The 23226-nt window shown below is 39.3% G+C and overlaps 1 protein-coding gene across 6 annotated transcripts in view; it reads left to right on the top strand.

Moving 5' to 3' along the window:
- Positions 1-23226, top strand: part of MKLN1 (muskelin 1) — a 94548-nt gene that overhangs the window by 30681 nt on the left and 40641 nt on the right. For 3 of the 6 annotated variants that reach the window (XR_014945694.1, XM_085546338.1, XM_015862503.3), the window contains 4 exons: positions 2922-3114; positions 10737-10814; positions 11986-12051; positions 19453-19565. Coding sequence is in view for 3 of the 6 variants with exons in the window: in XM_015862503.3 (XP_015717989.1) it covers positions 2922-3114; positions 10737-10814; positions 11986-12051; positions 19453-19565 (450 nt within the window). In the remaining 3 variants the exon portion in view is untranslated. Of the gene's footprint in view, positions 1-2918; positions 3115-10736; positions 10815-11985; positions 12052-12997; positions 13162-19452; positions 19566-23226 lie in introns of those variants that run through there. The other 3 variants (XM_085546378.1, XM_085546412.1, XM_085546468.1) reach the window with 3 other exon arrangements.

Here is a 23226-nt window from a genome sequence, read left to right as displayed (position 1 = left end):
GAATTAAAAACCTAAATTTATTTTAATGCTGTTTTTAATGCATATAACTTCTCTGTAATTCGGTGTGAGTTTCATGAATTGTTCCAGAAGAAATTCTTCCCAGCTGAATAAGACTGAGCAGAGGAGCATCATCTCTCTGCTTCCAAAATGAAGAGTCAAAAAGGAGATAAGCAAAAAGGAGAAGGCTGTTGATGGTAATACTGGGACTCCTTCCCCACTGTATGGTGCTGTCAGTTGAATTAGAGCTGTTAGTATAGCCAAAAGGTTTTTTCACCCTAATATCTAATTTGTAAATATTTGCAGCAACATCACAGGCTTCTTCCTGGAGGACTTCAGAGCAGCACTAATAGTCACAAAAGAAGTTGTAGCTGCTTTAATTGTCAAGTGTTATTTTGGTCATTAAGCTGCTAATTGCTTGATGCTCGGTTAATAGAAGCTGCTGATGGTTTTCTGTGCTTCTTCCTCCTCACTTTGCACATGGTGATCTCTCTGGCATTTTTTTCTAGTTGCAACTATGAAGTTATGATTTTTGTTTTAAATCTTTTCTTTTGGTCTGATGATGACATTGACGTCTGTTTTGTTGTGTCTTATCCCGCGGAATCCACGCTTCTCATGGTCTTCATGTGTATAGTGACAGCTTCTTCAAGGGATGCCAGCATTGTTCTTCTAAAGCTTAGAGCCCTAAAGCAACAAGACAGAGACTTAGTCACGACTGTTTGGATCAATTGCCAACTTTTTGGTGATCACTGTGTGTTAGTGTTTTCTTCTCCCACGGTCTGAAGAGGCTGCTGTTACCAAAGCCATGCAGGAGGATATAAGAGCGTTATGTGGGGAAAGGTAGCAAAGTTATCTGGTTTTTCCATTCAAGGTAGTGTGGGTATTATCCTGCACATTCTTGGAAGTTTGAAAGATTTGGTCATCTAATAATTGTTCTCTATTGCCTGAGACATCAGACAAGAAGGCAATAGAAAGCGGCCACGCTAAAAAGAGGCAGATTATGGATGGCTATCATTTCTGTTTTTCATAGTGAACAACATGAAATATTTTTAACTCAAACTGTATATTTCAGTGTTATCATCTTAGTCTCACGCTCTAGTTAAGTTTTTAACCAAAGCAGTTATTCAGATCAAAGCCATTCTTTGATTTGTGATCTTTTTAAACTTGCATGACATCATGTAAAGAGGAGCCTTTTATATACTTTTTAGACTCTTTTTTTTTGCATAAGATATTTTTATACTTAGCTTCTGTAATACTACTATGGTGTCAGTCAAGTACCAACTTCTATAAAGTGCCCAACCTGCCAATAATCAATCCATGTTTTATAAGCCAGGTTTATCGATCGTGAAAGGTTTAGTAGGAGTACATAAAGTCTAGATATTTAGTCTAATTTCCAAGTTAAGGGAGCTGAAGATGCAGAAGCTCGTTATTAGAGACACATATCTATCCTTTTGCTTGCTATCCCTTGGAGCAGCAGAGAGCATAGGGTGATGATAAATGCCAGTGATCGTTTGCTTAAAGTCAGTGTCTTAAATCTCTCTTAAAAAAGGAAGAAAAATCCAGTTGTGCTCTAACGCTGTGTTTTAGCTTTAATGCTCCTTTGCCAGTGGGTTGTGTTCTTATTGGTATGTGTCCTTGGCCTTTTTCATGTGGGCTTGAAACTGATTTCCTAAAAATGCATAGTTCTGATTATTTGCAGCTGTATAATTCTGATGGAATAAGACCTATAAATACAGCACGTGGCCGTGTTTCTTTTTAGCTGTGTTTCAGTTGCAGATTCTTGCTATAGAGTTGTTATTTCACAAGCACTAATTTGTCCTGAATGTTGGTGTAAGCTTTCAGGCTTTCAGAAAGGTTCTGTTCATTTAGATTTCATGCACTGAACTTTAAGCAGTGGCATCAGTTTACGAATAAAGTCTTTTATTTGTATTTCGATCGCTTTTGGAAATGCCTAAGTTGGATTTGATTTTACCACACTAAATGGTGTGCGTTGAAGATGAAACTCAAGAATTATATATTATTAATGCTTTAGAGCTTGTCTTCGTGGGATCTTCGTGAAATAAGTGGTTCTGGATGCCTGAGCTACTTATAAACATACAAATCTGTGTCACTTACGCATATTGTTAGCAGCTTTGAATATGCAGTGGATGACTTGGTACGATAACTGTGCGAGCTGTAGTTCTTAAATAGAATTTACTACTTCCTCATATTCCTGTACCTCTATTTTTGATGCACTGTGGGTTTCCTTAGCCTTTCTCACTCTCCCACAGTTGAGTGGGAAACGGACAGCTTTGGCTAATGTGTAGTATGAAGGCAAGGGGGGTTCCACTTTAAGACTTGTGGGGAATATTTTGAAGGTAAAATTTTGGCATGCGTGTAAATACTTGCTGTCGTTGATTCGAAATCCTTGCAGACTTGCAGGATTTGTGGTTAGCCGTACGTTCTGCTTTTCCATTACAGAAGCGGTGGTCATTACAAGTATTTATATTCTAATGTTTTTTTTTTTCCTTCTGCTTCTAGAAAAGCTGTGACCTACTTACTCTTCTAAATTATTTTGTTACATAAGAGTCATACAATCAAATTATGTAACGCTGATAGCGACGGCTTTTTCCTGCCCTCTATGCCGTGTAGGCCTCAAACAGCAGGACCAAGCAGATTGGGGAAGTAATGGTCACTTTGGAGATCTGGGACACTGCAGTCTCTTCTTGTGCGCTTATTAAATTGCATTCTCGATATGAAGCTGTATAAGTTCTATACTGCTGAAAAGTAAACGTCTGCACAGCTTCTAATGTCCTTGATAGGGTTCCTCTTTAATCTCATAAGCAATTTATGTGCAGTGTGTAAGATCCCAACTTGAGACTGATTCATCGGTAGATGTAAAAGCAAAATCTGCATGTCTCATAGATTTTCTTGTGTTCCAGTAGTACCGTGAACAGGAAGCCATTCGCCTTTGCCTAAAGCATTTTCGTCAGCACAACTACACTGAAGCTTTTGAGTCGCTGCAGAAGAAAACCAGGATTGCTCTGGAGCACCCTATGTTGACAGACCTGCATGACAAACTAGTGTTGAAGGGAGACTTTGATGCTTGTGAAGAACTGATAGAAAAAGCTGTGAATGGTAAGAATTAAAGGCGGCTGGGGATATTAAAAACTGAACAAAAAGATATCGAAATTGTTACTGCTTTCAATACTAATGTATATAACAGTAGAATTGTCTATTCCATGTGCTGTTTCATAGTGTGGTGTCCCATTGAGTTCTGGATTTTATATGCATGATGAAAGCTAAAAATTAGTTTATGAAATCACATTTGGAGCCTCTCTTTCCTTTGAAGATGACAACTCGATGAATTTAAAATCAGTAAAGATAGGTTCCTCATGCAAGTGGCTGGCAAGCTGGAGGTGGGCACAGCTGTCAGAAGTAAACTGGAGTGGTGAGCATAGAAAAGCAGCAAGGGAAACTGAAGCGTAGAAGTTGTGTTCTCAGTAATGATCTTTATCATGATTTCTGGTTAGGACTTACCAGTTGGTGGGGCATTTCAGCAGAACTTCATCTGTATTTGAGTATGCTGTCTTTGTGAAGAAAATACTCCCCGGAGGATGTCTTAAGAGAAGTCATCATGATTGGAAGCAGAGGCTGTCTTCACTTACCGGTTTCTTTGTAACTACTATTAATTTTTTACTTGGAACCTTTCAACTTAGAAGCGCTGTGTGTAAACAGCTTTCATCTCCTAAAATGGAGGGGATTGACTTTATGTTGATAGAGCGAGATACAAGAATTGAGCTTTTGCAGTGAAGTGTCTCCAAAGATCTGTGCAGTGGTTTTGAATTGCAGTTTGATAAACAGAGGTGCCTGTGGGTGTCTTGCTTTTTGACTGCGTGCATTGCTATTCACGGAAAACCTGTGCTGGCATAAGAGATCCTCGTGTCTGTGGAGTTGGAGGTTTAAGTGGCCAATTTAATGGGTGTCTGGCGCCAAAAGTTTGTAGCGGTGGTTTTGTTTTTGTTTTGTTTTAAATTCTGGGCAAATCAATCATTTTGAAATATCTCTTAGAATAAATAGCAGCATAGATGATTGATCACCTCTTTCTCGGTAAAACCACTGAAGTTGCAAGTGGTTCTTAGGGTACGATAGAAATTATACGTTTAAAATCAGTGTTTGTCTTTCATGAAAATCACAATACCTTCGTGAGAAAGCTGTTCAACACAGCACAATTTTAGGGAGTTTATTCCAACAGGCTGTCAAAAAATGCAGTAAGTGGCTTTCTGTGAGTTGTGACAGGAGACTTCTGAACTATATAAGCAGAACAGCTCGACCGCCGTGTGCTGAGCTCCCTGAGCAGCTACGAGCATTGAGCCTGAGAAAAGCCTGCATTCATCCTTGTCCTTCTGAGTGCTGCTTGTCTTCCTGAGACGTAGTAGTGTTTTTGGCTTGGAAGGGAGTGTAAACAGCTTCCTGCAATGCAGAGGCATTCTTCAACTGGCAGCTTTCTGCTGAATCTAAGAGCATGTGAGGGTTGTAGGAGGAAAGAGCAGTGGGAGGCCGTGGCTGGCTCTTGCTCTGTCATTGCAGTGTTACTCAAAGACGGGAATGTCAGAGGGAGCTTATGAACCCACCAAACTGAGGCAGTGGGATGCTGTATGCTTATGATTATGATCTTGACAAGGGATCAGTCTGTTGCCTTGGCTGTGGCTTCACCTCTTCATTGCTTAGAGGCTTTCCTCTTTCCACCTCATTGCAGACTGTAGTACTTCTTGAATGGAATTTCACTAGAGATCTAGAATGTGCTGAATAAGATCCCTCAAAAACTGATCTTTTTCCCCACAGGCACTAATGAATTGAATGTTTGTGGCTTTGTTTTGCCCTGTCACATATTAATTATTTTCACCACTTAATGCGTAGCATACTGAATTTATTGCATCCAGCAGTTTTCCTTTGAGACTATAGCTGAGGAGGTGCTTCTCTGCCTTCCCAATATATCGAGAGCAAAATTGCTGTCTTCAGTGCTCAACCTTATCAGGTGTGGAAGTGTGGAGAAAAGACTTCCCTGGTAGAAAATTCCAAGTCTTGTATTGTACTGACAGATGGACAATTTGATGTGAATAATCCTCTTTCTCTTCTTCCTGTAATAGTCCTTTTTTAGAGGCTGGAGAACTTTGCATCTCTTAAGCAACCTAGAAAAATAGTGTGGTTTGTTTTATCACTTTGTTTTGTTTTGTTTGTTCCTTGTTCCAGCAAGTACAGAAACAAATATTTATAGCAACGCACTATGGATAACTTAGCAGGAGATTCTCAAAGCAGTAGTGTGAAGTTTTCTCAGTGTTTCTGAGGGACAGAATAATATGCGTGTGTGTGTTTATATTGCTTCCTTTTCATCTAGCACCTGGCTAGCTGAAGTTAAATGTCAGTGTATGCATCTCCCATTGCTCTGATGCTTATCCTTAATGATTTTACTCGTCTTTGAATACATTAACCTGCCTTCCCCCTTCCCTTCTGCAATTCTTTTTGCTGTCTTCAGCTTTTGGACCCATTTAAAGCTCTGTCACCTCCCAGCACCCTTCAGTGAGAAGTGATACCTATCTCAAGACACTAAGGCTGCATCCTGTATTTTCTATAAGCTGGCAGAACTTTATCTGGGTCAATTCCTACTCAGGATGATGTGTGCCCTGGCCCCTTGCTTGGTGGCACTGGTTTTTGTGTTGCCACATGTAAGCCAGATCAGGGAACTGATTCAGCTGCAGTGGAGGAAAGGACAGGAACTAAAAACATGTAAGTGCTGCTGTAAGAGCTTGTCCATGGTTATACCAGTTGTGTGTCATAGGGCAAGTAGTTGAACATGTTTGATACCTCATAGCTGGATCTTTCCCTTTCTTGCTAATAGATGTTTTCAGTCTTCAACACTTTGTCCTATAGTATTGTCTACTTGTGGTCCTCTGCAGTTACCCAATCTTGCTTTTTTCTCAGTCTCTGAAGCACTTCTGTTTGAAAAAGGCTTGTTGGCACCCATCACCTCACTTTCTTGGTAGCATGGTTGTGCAGTCTCCTGAATTTTGAATATATGGGTTTTACATCTGAGCTCTCCACTGCATTTTCTTGTCAAATAGACGCGGATTAACTTCAGTCCTGTGTGTGATAAGTAAGCGTAGAGTTAATTGAGATACACAGATTCTTAAATTATCTCTGTTACAGAACAGTTTGCTCTTTGAACAGACTGGATGTGAATATGTGAACTGCTGACCTCTCGCTGATCTGAGAGTTCATAGCCTTAAAGGAACCGACAGAGTGCAGTGAGGTTGACAGCGATACTGCTTGTTCCACGCAGCCTAAGATTTGATTTGTAGACGCTAATATTTGCAGTGATAGATACTTAAAAAGCGAAATGCGATACATCTTTTGTAGGCTATTCCCATAGGCTTAGTCATGTAGAAAAAGTGTAGGTGGTCAAGAATTAGTGCTAGCAGAGCTCAACTCTTGTTCTTTTGCATTGCTAATGGTGAACGCTGTCTTCCACCTCACATCACCAGATGATTTCTTTTGAGAGCTCAGTGGCAGGCAGCCACACTTTTCCCGCAGATTCTTTTGACTTGTGCATTAGACTTAGAAAATGGGCAAATGGAAACTCTGGCAGCTGCCTGACTTCCTCTCAAAAATAAAAGGTTCCTTAAATCTCAGCTGGTTCACAGACTTGGTTCAAATGCTTCACATTTGGATTCATTCCTATAGCTTTCAGCCAGCCTATATTATTGAAGGGAAAAAAATCTGCTTAGTATTCCTACAGAGAGCATGAGGAGTGCAAATTACTTGGTGAACTTGGTTGCAACTACTGGAGGCATAGAAGGCTGCTTGAAATGGATTGAAGATCTGCTAGGTTTGCTACATATTAGTATTCCAGGGACCCATTTGTTCCTTCTGGCAAGTCTTCTATCTGTATGCAATACATTGTGTATCTGCTGACACGCTGGCCCCATATGATGAATAAGACAGTGATTTACAGCCTGAAGGCTCAAATGTCTCCCAAAACTTGGGGTGTACAGGAACATCTGTGTTTTTCTCGAAGCTGTTGACAAACATAACTTAATTTTCACTTCAAATATTTTGGGGGTCATTTCTGAGAAAGTACAGACTGGTTTGCTGTTCTGTGTTATACTGGGGTAGAAGGAGAAGAGAAGCTTGCTAGGGATCCAAGGCCTGTGTTAAGTAGATCACAGAATTGTGGAATCTAGGTGTTGGAAGGAACCTCTGGAGGGGTAATCAGCTCCCACGCTTCTTACAGCAGGCTGAAGATGGTATGGTATGATGAAGCAGTGGTATGGTTTGTGTAGAAGCAGATATCTTGTAGGAGAGCAAACATAGCATCCTGGTTGGTTTTTCTCTTATTAAGAGGAAAGTAATAGGATGTCCCGGTTTTGAGGCATGAAAAATCACGTTTCCTTATTGCTTTCACATCTCAAAATCACATGGTGGCTGGACCCTTATCTTTTGCTGCTTCAGATTTTGTTTGGAAGCATTTTCTGACTACAAAAACTTTATTATTGTTGTTATTATTTTTTAACAAAAAAAAAAACAAACCCTGGAGCCCCCAGCAAAACAAACCCCAAACTCCAGAAGTCGTGGACAAAAAGTTGCTTTGACGTTTTTCATGCCATTAATAGTAAAGTGAGTAGATTTCAGTACTTCTGTCTAGAGGTGCGTGCTGCCTAAAATTGAACTTAATACAACTTTTGCTTGTTTCTGATCAACTTCACAAGGTTAAATATTTTGGTCTGCAGTGTTTGTTTTAATCTGTTCCGGGTAATGTGTAATTGATGAACAAAATTAAGCCGTTGGATACTGGATGAAATTTACTAGCTTTAACTATTGTGAAGTTCATGTTGTTAGATCCAAAATGCATCACAACTTGTTGCAAAGTGTTTGTAAATAGTACAAAATAAAAGTACCATCTTTGGCTGCAGCTCTACAGAGTAAACATGGACATTGAGATGAGAGACCTCAGGGCCTAAGGAAACTACTTGTTTTAAAAGCTTGAGCTTCACGCTTTTTCTACAGCAAACTTGAAGTTTATTTTAAACTACTGATTCATTGGAAACAGCTGACAAACATAAGTAGGCCTGGATCTGATCTTCAGTGCCTTGCAGAAACTTTGGAGACTTTTTGGTCAGCAGCTCTATCCTGGCAAGGGACACGAGGAGTATATTCGAAGTCTGGCATCAGATCCAGAATCCACCTAGAAATCCCTTTTTTCTTTCCCTCTTCTCCCTGTGGTGTCAGACAGGTGGTGATTCAGCTCCCAAAACAAGCTGCTTCTGGTTTGCGGTGCAAGTAGAATGAATGTGGAACTGCTCCCAGCAGAAAGAAACATTTCTGGGAAGCAAGCTGGAGTATTTCCAAACCAATGTCCCATGGAAGACAAGAAGCATTATTAAAAGAGGCTGAAAGCACAGCAGGGGAGAAGTATCATATCTTGACAAGTGCAGCCTGTGGGTGTTGAGCATGGGAGAGAGGTTAAATCACCCTTTCAGATCATATGTAGTGTAATTCATCCTCTTGAGCTATTTATGTCCAATTATCTATTGGCTACCATAGGGATAAATACAGTTTTGTTTTTGGTCTTAAAGACCAAAAAATGATAACCAAGAGGCTGAATTTCTATCTAGGTTTGTGGCTAGAAAAATCTGACTCAGTGTGGAATTGCTTACAGTGCATATGTTTATTCTGTTGGAAACAGAACAAGCCATTCTACCTATGGTGAGCAAACTTCTGACTTTCCTCAATTACTTAATACTGGGAGAGCACTGATGTTTTTGACTGTAAGGCAGGTAAGAGTAAAATCTGCCCTGCTTTAACACAGTAATAAGTCTGAAAAACTTGCAGAACAGAGTTGAAGAAAGTTGAAAGCAGTTTGGTATTTTAAGACCAAATTCAGTACGTTTCAGGAGCGCCTTTAGTTTTCCTACTAGTTGGTTTCTAAATAGAGTATTCATCTTCTCCCAGGAAGTCCTTGCTGGCTTGGGTTTTAATTAAAACCTGGATTTCAGTCATGACAAAGTACAGGATGCCAGGAAATGCTCTAAAATATCCTCTGAATATTGTGTCGCGCTTACCAAAGATTCTTACCTTTTTTGTAACTAAATAGGTACATGTGCGGTAAAGAATGATCTGGTTTTTTTTGTCCCTTTGCCCACCAAGGGATTTGTTAAAATAAATGGAGGCATTCACAGTCTGTTACGTTCTTACCTCAAAGCCACAATTACTGGGGTTGGAAGAACTGAAAAGTATTACATAGAACTTAGAAATGTCATTTTTCCTTTCTCTGCTGAGGAACGTAAAAGTGATTCCCGAGCTAGGTCTGATTCTAGCGAAGAGCAAAGCTGTTAGGAACACGATTAAGGATTTCTGAATGCATCCTACACTTGACCGAACAGCCTACGTGCAATGTTCTGTTTTATTACAAAGCCATGTAAGTCTGTCATTGGAATTCTGAGTCTGCTCGTGTTATTATAGCACTGGTGGTGTAAAACTGACTGTCTGAACTCACATATTTTTTTCCAAGTACTATATAAATGGAGTACAAATGCAATAAATTTGTCTAGAGATGGTGTGGTAATGGATGGGATATAGGCAGCTGGGTGCTAAGGGAAGCAGTGAGCAGGAGGCTGGCCACTAGCAGTCTAGCAGTTTGATATACATGCAGAAAGTTAGGGAGTTTTTCTTAATGAAGTCATTTGAAGACTGATACAAATTTGTCACAGTGCTTGCTAAGCTCTTCTCAGACTGCAGAAGAGCTTCAGAAAATTAAATATTTGTCTAGTAAACTCACGACGTGTAGAACACTATCAGGAACTGACCTCTTGGTGCTAAGCAAATTACATCTGGTAGGTGTATAGAGAGAAGAATGCCCATGGAATGTGGCTGGAGTGCTGCATGTTACTGCTTCTTACACAAATGCTGCAGTTGGCATATCTGGCCAGTGACCTAATGATTCTTCTGTTTCTCTTCTTGTTTAAATCTCTGAAGAGAATGTAAGCTATTATTTTGTTTCTCATCCAATGCTTGGTTGTCTCATGTTGTAGCTTTTAATCTGCTTTACGTTTCGAGGTGAAGCTCCAGAGGTGCTACCTGACGTAGTTTTGGATTAACATGTGTTAAAATAGTCGAATTTGACGGGCATTGGCAACTTATCATTTGATTAAATAAGGGGGTGGGACTCTGTTCTTAACTAAATACACCACATGGGAGATTTATAGATGATCGGCATGATCTGAAAGACAGGCTTTGTAATTGTTGATTGATCTAGTAATGAGTTCTCTTCTTATTGTAGTGCTTCCACGTTAAGTTCATTAGCAAGTTTATCAAATTAATTGATGTCTTCATTTTAAATAAATTCTTTATATACATCGTGGAGTCATTAAGGTCATCTAGTCTAACCATCAACTCAGCATCACCATGCCCACTAAGCCGTGTCCCTCAGTGTCTGCAAAGGACCAACGAAAAGCATATTCTGACTTTCTGGGGTGTGAATGGTATGTCTTGAACACTTGCAGTGCAAGGCCATTGCCATGACAACCTGTCATAGGTTATCAGGGAGGTAGCGGAGCCCATTACCTCAAGGGATAGTCCTGCTTTGCTGACAATTGGGCGTAACTTTTGGAACAGCATACTGGATTGACTGCTTTACAAGTTTTATTTTCTTTCGCTGCGGTTGAAATATAAACCTTTTATACAACAGGAGTTTTGTTTTGCAGATGGCTTATTCAATCAGTATATCAGTCAACAAGAATACAAACCTCGCTGGGGACAGATTATCCCCAAAAGCTCCAAAGGTAAGGATATTTTTGAAGCTACAGCCCTCATACTGCTTGTTCTTTCATGCTCCTTTCTGGATATAGAGCAAGACACTGATGCAAGGAGACCTTCTGTAGGACAGCTGTTGTGGGGAATGGTATCATCTGTGAAAAATCTGCCATTTGTCTGCAAATCAATGAAATGTAACCTGGTTTCTGGTTGAATAAGGAATGCTCCAGGAACACTAGCTGTCACTTCAAGGATAATTAATCATTTCACTCAGACTATAAGTTACCTGTAGGACTGTGTTTAGTGGGTGGAGTTGTCTTAAAGGGAAATGTACAGCTAAGAGTGGCAAATAGATGCTTTATCTTAACATGGAGTATTTCAGATTTGAAGCGTATCTTTTCAAATCTTCATCTCTTGTGCAGTAAATCTAAACTGCAGAATCTACCCCCAAATGTTGACTACAAAGGTTAAAAATGACAGTCATGCAGCAACTGTAGGATTCAAAGTGCCAGTCACCAAACATGGAGCCCCATACCTAAACCTCTTGGGAAGGGTTATGTATGAACACAAACAGACTCATCTTCCAGTAGAATGTGGGTTATCTTTCTAACATTGCTTCCCTGTCCTGAATGGTTAAGAAATCTGGAGTGGCTGGAAAACTACTTTAATAGGACAGCTGGAATTCCCTTATGTGAGAACAAATAATTGGTGCAAAGCTAACTGTTATATCCATACCATTAGCCCTTTGCTTCCCTCCCTTGGGTACAGTGCTGTGTCGTTTGAGTATCTGTTCTTACTTGTCTGCCTTCAGGCAGCATTGGGTGAGAGATGAAAGGAGAGGAAAAGATTTTCTGTGTTCCCACTACTGGAAAGTTTCAAAGATAGCTCAGACCTCATTTGTGAGAGGACCTGCACGCTTCAAGAACTCTGAGGATCCTTTGGAAGGCTCCTAGAATTGCAGTAGAGTACTGTATTCACTTCAGTTATTTATTGGAGCAGTCAACTGCAGATAACTGCACACTGAATTTTACAATGTGTGGAAGAATGCTAACCAAAGAAAGAGTTGAAGTTTAAAAACGATGAGTTAAGTTGCCCTGCTTTTGTATAATACTTTAACTACTATACGTGAAGTTCTCTCCTTTCTGTTTAAAGACATATAACAGATAGCATTCTCTTATTCCTCTTTTTGTTTTCTAAAAGGTGATGGGGAAGACAGCCGACCAGGGATGAGAGGAGGCCATCAGATGGTTATAGATGTTCAGACAGGTGAGTAGTAGATTTATTTATTTTTTTCTCAACTAATTTAGTTACTTAATGAGATTTTTAACGTAAGTATTGCAAATATATTCTTTTGACAATGACTAAATATTAGGAGGGAAATTGTACTTTTTAAATAGTTGCTTTAAATAATCTGCTTTCTTTGCCTGGAGCATATTCCAATTGCTTCCCCCTCTTGCTTTTTCCCTACTAATACCCCTTCAGGCCTTTAACTTCTCGCTTCTTCACTAAGAAGCCCAGAACAATTGGTTTGAATAATTTGTGTCTTTCTTCCCCTTTTTGAGATTATACAAGAGAAGAGAAATTAGGGATGATTATTTCCTTTATCTCTCCTGTATATCATCTGCTTTGGAATAGCACTTGAGCAATAAATCTGACGCGCTGGAATATTCCTTGTATTTTCTTTAGAGTGGCTTCTAACTTCTTCTATTTTTTGCACACAAAGTTCCATTTAAGTCTAATTTACTTGATGCTTTATATGAATAGTGCTTTCAATAGGAGTTAAAATGGTTCAACTTTGGTTTGAAGAGCCTGTAAAGAGAGGAAAGGAAGGTATAGGTAACAGTTTTGATGAACTCTGTACTCTGTAATTTTCTGTAGCTTTGTCTTTTACTTAATCAGATTTCTGTGGTGCGTCATTCCTGACTAAAGTGACTGCTCACTTAAGCTTGCTTGCCTGCATCTTTGCTAAATAAATAATTTGTATGAGTAATGGAGCTTTTCTTAGGAAAGAAGAAACCAGATCAGGGTTGTCAGTAGCAGAGAGGAATACAGGGTGGCACTGAGGGAGTTGGCAAAAAACTGCCATAGCTGTCTCTGTTATGGTCATATGGAAAGGGATTGAAGCATGTGACAGGATAGTACCTTCATGAGTAATTTGCTAAGTCATAGTGAACAAGCAAAAATGCAGCAGTCACTGCAGTCTTTGGCTTTTACTCAGAACATAGTTTTTGCTCTAGAGGAAGCACTCTATTTATTTTGTATATGAAAGCAAACTTTTTTTGGCGGAAGAGATTTCACTCGAATAAAATGTTGCTGGAGGATTGCTGGTGTCTGCCTACAAAAGAAGCTGTGAACGCTCCCTAGTGGTCTTAGTGAGTAAGTAACAGTGTCTGTTTCACAAGCATGCCAAAGAAATGCCAAGCGCGTCAGTCTGGCATTCTGACAGTCCTTTAGACCTGCTGAAAGCAGTAAAATGATGGTAGCATGAGTTTTTGTTTCCATTTCTATTGGTTTCCTTAACTCTTATTAAGCATATCATCTCTGCATTTCACTTAAGTTATCACTCTGCTTCAGTTGAGCAGTATAAAGCGCTGATTATATTTTTTTCTCTCCCCCTAATTGCTTAAAACTGTTTGGAGAGCATCTACACAGAAAGAGTCTCAGGCTGAAACAAGTGGGTTCCTATGTTATTTAGTCCCCTTTTGCTGCAGCTTTCCAGTGGTGACAGGATATGCTCCTTCGGAAAGTTTTTCTGTGGAGCATTTAGGAAGTTTGGGAAGTTGCCCTTACTTTTGCTTCCAGGCCCATTGAGGCTTGTAAAAGCTTGTATGTTTTTGAGATTAAAAGCTTTGCCATGTAATTTAGCTTACAAACAGGCCAGGGGAAGTTCTTGGTGCTGTTTGTATTCTTTAAACCAGCTGCTGCTGACTGCTTGAGTTTTCTTCTGTACATAGGTAGCATTTAGTGAAACTATGGGAGTTTGGCCAGGTAGGTCAGGATGTGTTTTACTGCCTGGAATTGGGTCTGCCTGGCCAGCCATGAGCAAATCAAGTATTAACAGAAAAAGGAGCAGCAACATGCAGACATCATCCATTCCTTACCCACATGCTGAACTGTTTTCCCAAAGATTTTTGGAAGCTGAAGAATAAGTTCTTCTTTGCATCCTTCCTTAGATGGGTGAAGTGCTTATCAAAGATGAATATTTTACTCAACTTCAGTATTTTAGAAACAGTCTTGAATACCAAAACCAGGCTTACATGAATCATGAGAACCTTCTTATTACATAAAAATAGTGGGTTTTGGAAGCAAACTTTAATCACTCATGCCCAGATCTGCTGTAGCTGCGGATATAGCTGCAGCTGGTTCTGCTTTTTTGATTAACCTGAAGGAAATACTAACCAGTTGGTACTGATTATGATAATAAGCATTTATTTTTACCAAGTTTTGTATAACATAGAGCCTGTCAGATGCACACGTGTTAACGTCAGGATAGAGGAGGTGAGTTGGTAAGTAGTTGAGCTAGATCTTGAGTTACCAATAGTGATTTGATCTGCCGAGTCTCTTCTTTATACTCTTAGTTTCAGGTAGGGTACATTCAAACTTGGTCCAAACTGTCTTTTAGCATGTTTTATTTTCCAATTAGAATAGACTGAAAGTAACTAAAAGAGCAATTATGGCATCTCTGTTGGCATACAGTAACTTGTAGTGGTGTAGCTCACTTCTGTCTGATGTTCATACATTTAATACTTGCTGCAGATGTCTTGGAATAAGTATAGTGTTCTTTGTGGTTTGAAGAACTTACATAGCATATTGAAATGAAGGCACAGGCATTTGGGGCTGTAGAACTTACCTTCTACATGAAAAATGTTGGTAATCAATAACTCTGACAGTTTTTTTCCAGACTTCTGTTTGTATTAGTGCTCAGATTGGAATGATCTGGGTGGCAGAATTAGGAAGTTGTTCTTGGTATGCTTATAGAGAAACATTTACTATGAGGCATTCCTGGTTATAGTTGGAAACTGCTGTTGCACATGTTAAGAATCTAGACTGTAAGTGAAAACAGAAGGATTATGTTTCCGCTTCTTGTGTAAGGTACTTGTTTCATGTAGCTCTCTGTATGAGAGGCTAGAGAGTTTTCTTCTCTCTTTTCTGAGGAAGGAGAAGTGTTAGGGTAGTCAGAACCCAGGGTATAGATTAAAAATACAAACAGAAGCATTCCCAGAACACCTAAAGTACAAGTAACCCCATACCAAAGCTGCGCAAGGGCATTCTTTGTAAAGTGAGCTGAACATTAGCTATGAAAACCTTCTATGATTTATGTAAGTCCTGGTGAAATATTCAAGCATTGAAGTGCAGGCTTATACATAATAATATCACTTCCCAGATGCATTAAGTGCTGATAGAATGATTGCCCGGTGCAGTTCTGGAAGAGAGTGTGTAGACATCTGTTTAGCACTGGTTTCTTGATTAACGTAGCTTTGATGATGACCCCTCAGGACTTTCTGTACTTCATTTATGACATGTTTTGAAACAGCAACTCCAGAAGAAAGTGAGACCAGCTAAGCAGAGTGCCACATTCAGGTTTGAAGTTCTTAATCTACAATTCAGGGTAGTCCTGTGTTTTGGATGTGTTGTCATTCCCTGGGTAGGGTGGGGTTTCTTCATCTGCCTTTACAGAGCAGGCACAGTTTGAATTACAGTGAATTATGGTGTAGTCTCTAAAACTACATAACTTGTTTTGGTAACAGAATGATGCTTTTTCTTTAGGATTTGAAAAGAAAATGAGCTAGTACTGAAGTTATTTAAAAGACTCCTTGGTAATATATCCTAATTGTTTTCAAGGTTCATCATTATTTCATTTAGATAAAGCCTCCTTATGTTTTCTGTCTCACTTGTTAGCTTTGTCTGTTTCTCCTAACTATGGCAACTGAAATGTATTATAAAGGAAAATATTAGTGAAATGATCTTTATCAGTGTTTGTGCTACCTCTGTTCAGTCTCTGAAGCGAAATTAATTTGTTATTTTGGGTGTATTTGTCTTTCCTTTTGTGGGAAGGAGTTATTCTGTGAGATAAATGAAAAGAGATCTGTAGGTTGGAAACAGTGGGTGATTCAAAACAGCAGGCGCAATATGCCGTAATATATGTAGAGATGATGAAACTGTGTCAAAAGAAACATGGAGCTATGAAAAAGATGAAGCGAGAGCAGCAGACACGGGGAAGGATGCTGTTTTGCCTGGGGAAGACATTGCTATCCATAAGATATTTTATTTAAAGACAGGACTTGTGTACGAGATGAAGAGATCTCTGAAACAAAACACAGATGGCTTCTAAGCTCTGAAATACAAACAGCTGCTGCATCCTGGAGGTTACTCAACTTCATGGCGCTTTCACATTTGAGAAGATGACTTTGTGTGCATTGTATGCCTACCCAGACTAGCTAGAGCCTGAAAAGATTGTAGCCAGCCACCATCTGCACTGAATAGTGATTCAGCAACTGAGTGGTGTTCAAAAAAATTCAACATCTGTCTGTATATTTGTGCTCAGTGTGCTCTTTTTCAGAGAACCTGATGCAGCTTGCAGATAGCTAAAGAAGGAAATGCTTGCTGCAGGAGGTGTGAAGAAAATGGGCATTCATTTCGGGGAATAGGATGAAGAGCAAAGGACACATTGCAGGAAGAGAAGTTCTGGTTAGCTACACATAGGGGGGGAAAAATCACAAAACCAATAAGAGATGATCCAGATATTATGAAGAAACTGTCCTTACTGTTATTCAAAGCACATCTCTACGCAACCTGCTTTGTTACTGAAATTGGCTCTACTGTGGGGGGTTAGGAAGAAGACTGGCAGATTTCTAGAAGTCTTAGATCCAAAAATATTTCATTGATTAGTTTAATAAGTCACCAGAGTTGGAGTGCGTTCACTGTCCTGATAAAACAGGGATTTATCAGCCTGCCCTGTTACATCCTGATAGGAGAACATGCAGAAGATTTCATCATGCAGTGAAGACAGAGTTAAGAGAAGTTCAAAAAGCTGACTTTGAGCATATCCAAGTGTAGACTGAAGCTCCTGCAGGGCTTGGGGGATTTAACGGAGACTGGAGAGAGGGATTCTCTATGTGCTATTCTGAGAACAAGGAACTCACAGAGGGGTTGTCAGGACATATGTTAATGCTCTCAGTGCATGTTCTCTGATACTTTGTTGAGGAGTGTTGTGGCACCTTCTAGTCTTTTGGAGAGCAGAAAAAGAATTTGGATGTTACAAAAACACTTTGGAATGAGCGAGCAGTTTAGAAATATTCATAAAACATATTTAATGGAAAGTATTGGATTTTTGTTCAGCAGTAAATGTGAAGGAGATAAGGATAAGATGCTGGAAGAGGAACTGGATGTCCAGAATGTAGCTGGTAAAAACTTTGGGTAGATCTAATTGCTTTCATGTTTTTCTTGTTGGCTTGCAGGTAATTCTTCCAGTCTGTCCCTAAGGCAGAACAGAATTTTGTTTACTAAAGCAGTATTGGTATTGCTGTGTGACATACAGCTATGATGCAAAGGAGGAATCCCTTTCTTTGCCAGAGAACTGTGTCCTGCCTGCATCTCGACTTCCCTAGTGTTACTAAAGTAGAAATAATTATACCAATGCAAGACTGCTGTTTTCCCCTCAGGCTTTACATTCCAGCTGCCTGAAAGCTTGTAGTCGTTTCTCTTTGTCTGACCTTGTCTTTGGGCATATACTCATGCACTGTTTAGACGTTGTGGCAGTACCAGGGAGTGCTGAAGTTGTACTCTTGGTCTGTTTTAGCGGGTGCTTTCCTTGAGAAAGTAAACCTTCCCTTGAAATCTGAATTGAAAACTAGACTGGAAGGCGGTGATACCAGTTGTCAAAGAGGGAGAACTGCATCTTTTGTTTTGAAGAAAACAAATGCAATCCCCTCCTTCCTCCCCAACTAATTTTTCGTTGTAATTTGGAAGAACAGTTGTGAACTTTAGAACCGTGAGAAATGATTTTCCTGACATTACCAGCAGCAAAGGAGTTTACGTACTAAGAAATGTTTCTATTATTTCTGTAGTATGATTAAAAATGTTGGGTCATTCTGGGTTTATAATAGTGATGATGGAGTCTTTCTGTCATCACAGCTACAGTTTTATATCAAGATGGAGAAGAAATTTGGTATAGAGTTCATGTATGCACGTGTTATTGCTCTTGCTCAAGGAATCTGGGGATGCTCACAGTTCACACTGTGTGATTCTACCCCTTCTTGGTCCTTATAGACCATTTAGTTCTGTGAGCTTGATTTAGGTGATTTTTAAAATCTGAGTTTTTGTCAAATTCATTCAGATTTGCTATTAAATTTCATCTGAGACAACAAAGCCTTTACAGGCAGGCATGACGTTTTGGCAAGGCCCCAGTAGGATACTTAGCCAGTGCCAAATCTTTTATTTTTCTCAGCTATCAATGAAGCTGTTGTGGTAATGTGGGTTTTGTGAGCTGTGAGAATTTATGCGCACAAAGGGACCTGCTCTTAGCAGGGAACACTGGGAGCCCTGAGTCCAGGAGGAAGGGTAATTAAAGTTAATGAACCAGGGTAACCTTTCCATGGTGATGACCACTATCCTGATGGTAGGTAAGGGTCAGGGACTATTCCCATTTTATAATCACACATCTAACTCTTCTCTTTAATTGGTGTTGGATTAAAAATTGGCCATTACCTTCATAATAGATTGTGTTGTGGATTTTAAAGAAGTTTTTATAGGCCTGTGATTCTTCAGTGGCTCATTTTTGGACTTGGTTTTGTGTTATTTCAATCTGAAAATGGAATATCTTTAGAATCCAAGACCAAATAGTGATGCTACTGTAATGGAAGTGGCTTAATCATCTCTTGGTGTCATAACAGAAACTTATTCCTTGTATGCTTCTCATGTTGGAAGCTTCATTTAGTTTCATCGGTGAGTCTGATAAGCATTTGAAGTTGCTGTGGTTGTGAATTTAAGGTAATGTGCTCTGAGGATGAGCCTGGAATGCTGGCTTAGACTGTTACGGCTCTACTGACATACTTTTGTGACATCAGATAAATAATATTATGCAAGCCATTTTCCTTGAAGAGGATTCCATAATTGAAGCAAGTTTTCCTTTACAAGAGATCAACTAAATAAAAGAGGTTTTTGGCTGCTGTCTCAGAATTCTTTGTAGACTGTAAGTTTTGCGTCAAGCAGGGAACAAACAGATTTCACTCATAAAGATTAATAATGGCTAATAGCACTGGCTGACAAAAGAAGGGAAACTGATGATGTCTGCCTGGACTTGTGCCTTTGATATAGTCTTCCATCCATCTCTAAATTGGAGAGAGATGGTGTTGAAGGCTGGACTATTCAGTGGATGATTTTAGTGCTGGGTGGAGGCTGGTTATGACTGGTATCCTTTAGGGTCAGTCTTGGGACCAATGCTCTTCAGCATCTGCATCAGTGATCCAGACTGAGTGCACCTCAGCAAGTTTGTAGATGACATTAAGCTGAATGATGCAGATGATGCAACAGAAAGATACCATCCAGAGGGACCTGTATAGGCTTGACCTACAGTGTGTTTATCACAGGTGTTTTGTATTTATTAATGTGTTTAAAGGCATTCTTTATTTTTAAATGAAATTAATGTGTTCTTCCTTTTTTTATTAGAAACTGTTTATTTGTTTGGTGGCTGGGACGGAACTCAAGACCTGGCTGACTTTTGGGCATACAGTGTGAAGGAAAACCAGTGGACTTGTATATCCAGAGATACCGAGAAAGAGGCAAGTTGTACATTCCTACTGTTAATAATAAATGAATCATTGTACAGAAAAATAACTGTATTTCTGAAGTGCTTTTATATATGAACAGTGTGCCAAAATTGTGAACAAAAAAAATCAAGCTTTCACAGTTTGGAAGACGTTTGAAATAAGAATAGTAAAATGTGAAATGGATGTGAAATTTGAGTGTTAACAATTACTGGGGGGGAGGTTTATTTCCCAAGAGTAGACTGATCAGGCAAAAGTCAGTTCAGTGAGTAAACCATAAGTTAAATAATGTGGTAATGTGGATTGAAACAGGCTGCCAAATAAACATCTCAGACCTGATGCTGGTGTTGAGGTTTAGTAAAAGAGTTTCTAGCTTCTGTTAAAAATGTGAGTAGAAATGGACAAGTAGGAGGTGGAAATATAGAGGACAGAGAGTAACTGCCAGAGGCCATGTAATCCCAGGAGTTTTCATGGCATTCAAGCCATTTTCCTTGGCCTGTTTTGCTTGCTATTTGACGTATGAAACCTCTCAAATGAATGTAGATTGGGTTATAGGAGGTAACAAAAAAGAGAGTTCCAACCTTTGACTCATGTAATTCTCATGGCATTTCACAGTATATGGTAAAAATTTCCTGTGGTTATTGTGTTCAGAGTTCATTACTTGTTTGTCAGAGCATAACTGAAGTAAATTCACGCATCATTATCTTACAGGATTGAAAAGATTGAGGTTCCATCACTTTTTGGTACCTACGTTTGTGAACTGAGTTCCTCGAGTATTTGCAAAAGGCATAAATGTATTTTTTTTCTCATTTGTTCTTGTCACTTGTTTAACTTAAGAACTTCAGAGCACTTGAATATTGCTGTTTTTTTTTTCCTGGCAAAGGTGTTTAGAGGTTGTAATCAAATAGGACAAATAGCCTTAGCTGAAAATCTCACAGTAAGGCTCTTCCTTTAGCCTTTGTATCCATGTTTTATGTACAGAGTTCTTAATGTTATTTAAAACATGAGCAATAATGAGACTGATTGTGGTATTCTAACATCTATCCTAATAGTGCTGTATAAAGGTTAAAAATTGTCCTTATATTTCATATCCTTGTGAGTCTTTTTTACTTTTAACCCTTTCATCGTAGCTCTGTACTTCTCACGGCTTCTCACACGTTTAGCAATACAGTGTTGAAACTGGGTTTGGACTTTCAGTGCTGTGGGGTCAGCTTGTGTAGCTTCTGTTTACATCTGGAACAGTGGGTTTCACTTGGAGAAAAAAAAGAGTTCTTACTGTTCAGCCAAAATTAAGTGGGATAAGCGTGATGTGATGATGAGGAAATCAGGATTTAACCCTTTTATCAACTTATATCCTAAAGATAAAGCTCGACTATCTTTTCCTTTGATCCAGAAAATAAAGAACCAGTAATATTGAAAACAAGCAATGGTTTTAACTGCTGTCTGTCTCACTTTTTTCTTCTTGTAGCTACCCAATGTGTATGGGGTTTTTTTGGTATAACTTAGGATGCAGTGTAATAAGGCCTTCCTTTTAGATAGGGTGACTGTGCACAAACCAGTGTGGGCAGTTTTGGTGTTTCTTTAAGGGGTTCATTTTCTGTGGTGTTTTTTTTTTGTGTGTTGTTTTATTGTTGTTTTTTTTTTTTTTGCTGGGATTCTTTCTTACCCATTTGAGCTTCTGTAGAGCCTGGGAGGCCTGGCTGGGATGCAGGGCATGGAACAGTGCCAGAAACAGCGTATGTTTTCTGAGTTCCTCGTGCCTGACTCTAGCAGGGCAATGCTGGGATGGGAATAAAGGAATATAGGAAAGAACAGCTACGGAGGAGACAGATTTTAGAGAGAGTAAAATTAGATTGCGATGGCAGGTCAGGAAATTCAAGTGGAAGTTGGAGGGGTTGTGGGCTGAGAAGAAAGGCACGGTCAGGGAATTAAGGAAAGATGAAGGTTCAGATGAATGCATGGAAAACTTTGAAAAAAGACACATACTTAATATAAGTGGAGAAGTATTTAGAAATGGAGTTCCAGAATGGCTTTATGTTTGGATGTAGTCTGAAGTGGATGTCAGAAAGCAGCCTACTGAGGCACAGTCCAGGATTTTGGTAACTTAAAGAAGTACATTGAACTGGCTGCCAACACTTGCCAGCAGTGGCTTTTTTTTTTTCTCTGTTGGGGTTCTGGATGAGACCTGATTTAGAAATGAAAAGGTCAATCTCAAATGGAGAAGTAACTTAAAAAACAAAGACTCCAGATGTTTCTCTAATAGGAACATCAGCTATTCACAAACAACTTGCTGAAAGGAAATGTCTGTTGACTTGGAATTTTTGAAAATATTCAAAGTAGAGTCCAATAGAACATAATCTTGTTTTTGTGTTATATTGTGCCTGTTCTGCTTCTAACTTAATTCCCACTTAATTTGTGACGGTGGTTGAATTACCCACTGACTATTTAAGCTTGGATAAGAGGAGAAGTTGGTACAAGTTGCATATTATCCAGCATCATCTTAAGGTTAACACAGAGCAACTCATTCAGTGTAAAGGTACCGATAACTTCTGATGCAATGCCAGATTATCTTCATCCACTTGGCAATGCAGTACAAAGAATCTGTGGTGACCTTTTCAGTAAATGGTGTTGCTTCTGTTTTTCTAAGTTTGCCAGTGAGTTGGAGAAAGGTCTCTTTGTCACCTTAAGTTGCATTTGTATTCTTAACAGTTCAACTACCAATGCTAATTTTCCACAGTCCTCCTTATCTCAGGAAGAAATGTTTGCAGCAGTAGTGAATTAACTGATTGCATATGCTTCTATAAAAATATATATAGGTATCATGAACTAAAGTGCAGTATTACACTTAGTTTCCAGAATACGTACCTCAACAGCTGATAGGGAGACCTAAATTGGAACTTCCCAACCATTCTTTCAGCGTACGAAGGCAGCAATGTTCCTTCAGTCCCTATGAAATCATCCTCATTCATGGTTGCATCCTTCCAAAGGAAATGCACCATGACCTCTGAAACTGACCCACAACTTCTGTCTACTCTGTGTAGTGCTTGAGTATGCAAGAGCTCTGCAAATCGGTTGGCACAAGGCATGGCCAAAGCATGTGAAGTCTAAGAGTCTTTAAGAACTTGTACCCTGAACCAGTGGAATGTTCTAACAAATGCTGTCTCTAGGGTGTATTAGTAGTAGTAGATTAGTGGACCTTTTCAGGATTTGGGAATAGTTTTAAAATATCAAACCTTGTCATTTCTAGAGCATTTTGGTACTAGGCCAGTGTCAAGCAGTAGATGAACTTAATGTGAATGTTTTGGTATCTAATATTTGTAGTTTCCAAGCAGTAACTTTCTCATGGGGTAGTTTAGTGAAATGAAGTACAGAAGGGCAGTTTAGGTGAATAGGCAGCTGTAGGAAAAACTTCATTTGCATTATGTTGATAATTCTGTAGACTTACAGGGTCAGAATGCTGAGAGATGTTGATGGCTCTAACGACTCAATAATTGAGAATAGGGAAGTACTATATTTTGTATGTCTGTTGTATTCCTTTGCCCTATTTCTTTACCTCCTATAGACATCAGAAGAGATGCAAGATCTTCTTGGAAGCAGTATTTTACTGTACAAAGTGGTAACTTCTGTTGTGCGTTTGTGTTGATTCATCGTCACTGTGGCTTTATGCTCATACGTC

This window comes from Coturnix japonica, chromosome 1 (genome assembly GCF_054131305.1).
Source record: "Coturnix japonica strain WE chromosome 1, WE-NBRP24, whole genome shotgun sequence".
NCBI classification, from domain to species: Eukaryota; Metazoa; Chordata; class Aves; order Galliformes; family Phasianidae; genus Coturnix; species Coturnix japonica.
The sequence above is the reverse complement of the archived record's forward strand: the minus strand, read 5'-3'. Positions and strand labels throughout refer to the sequence as shown.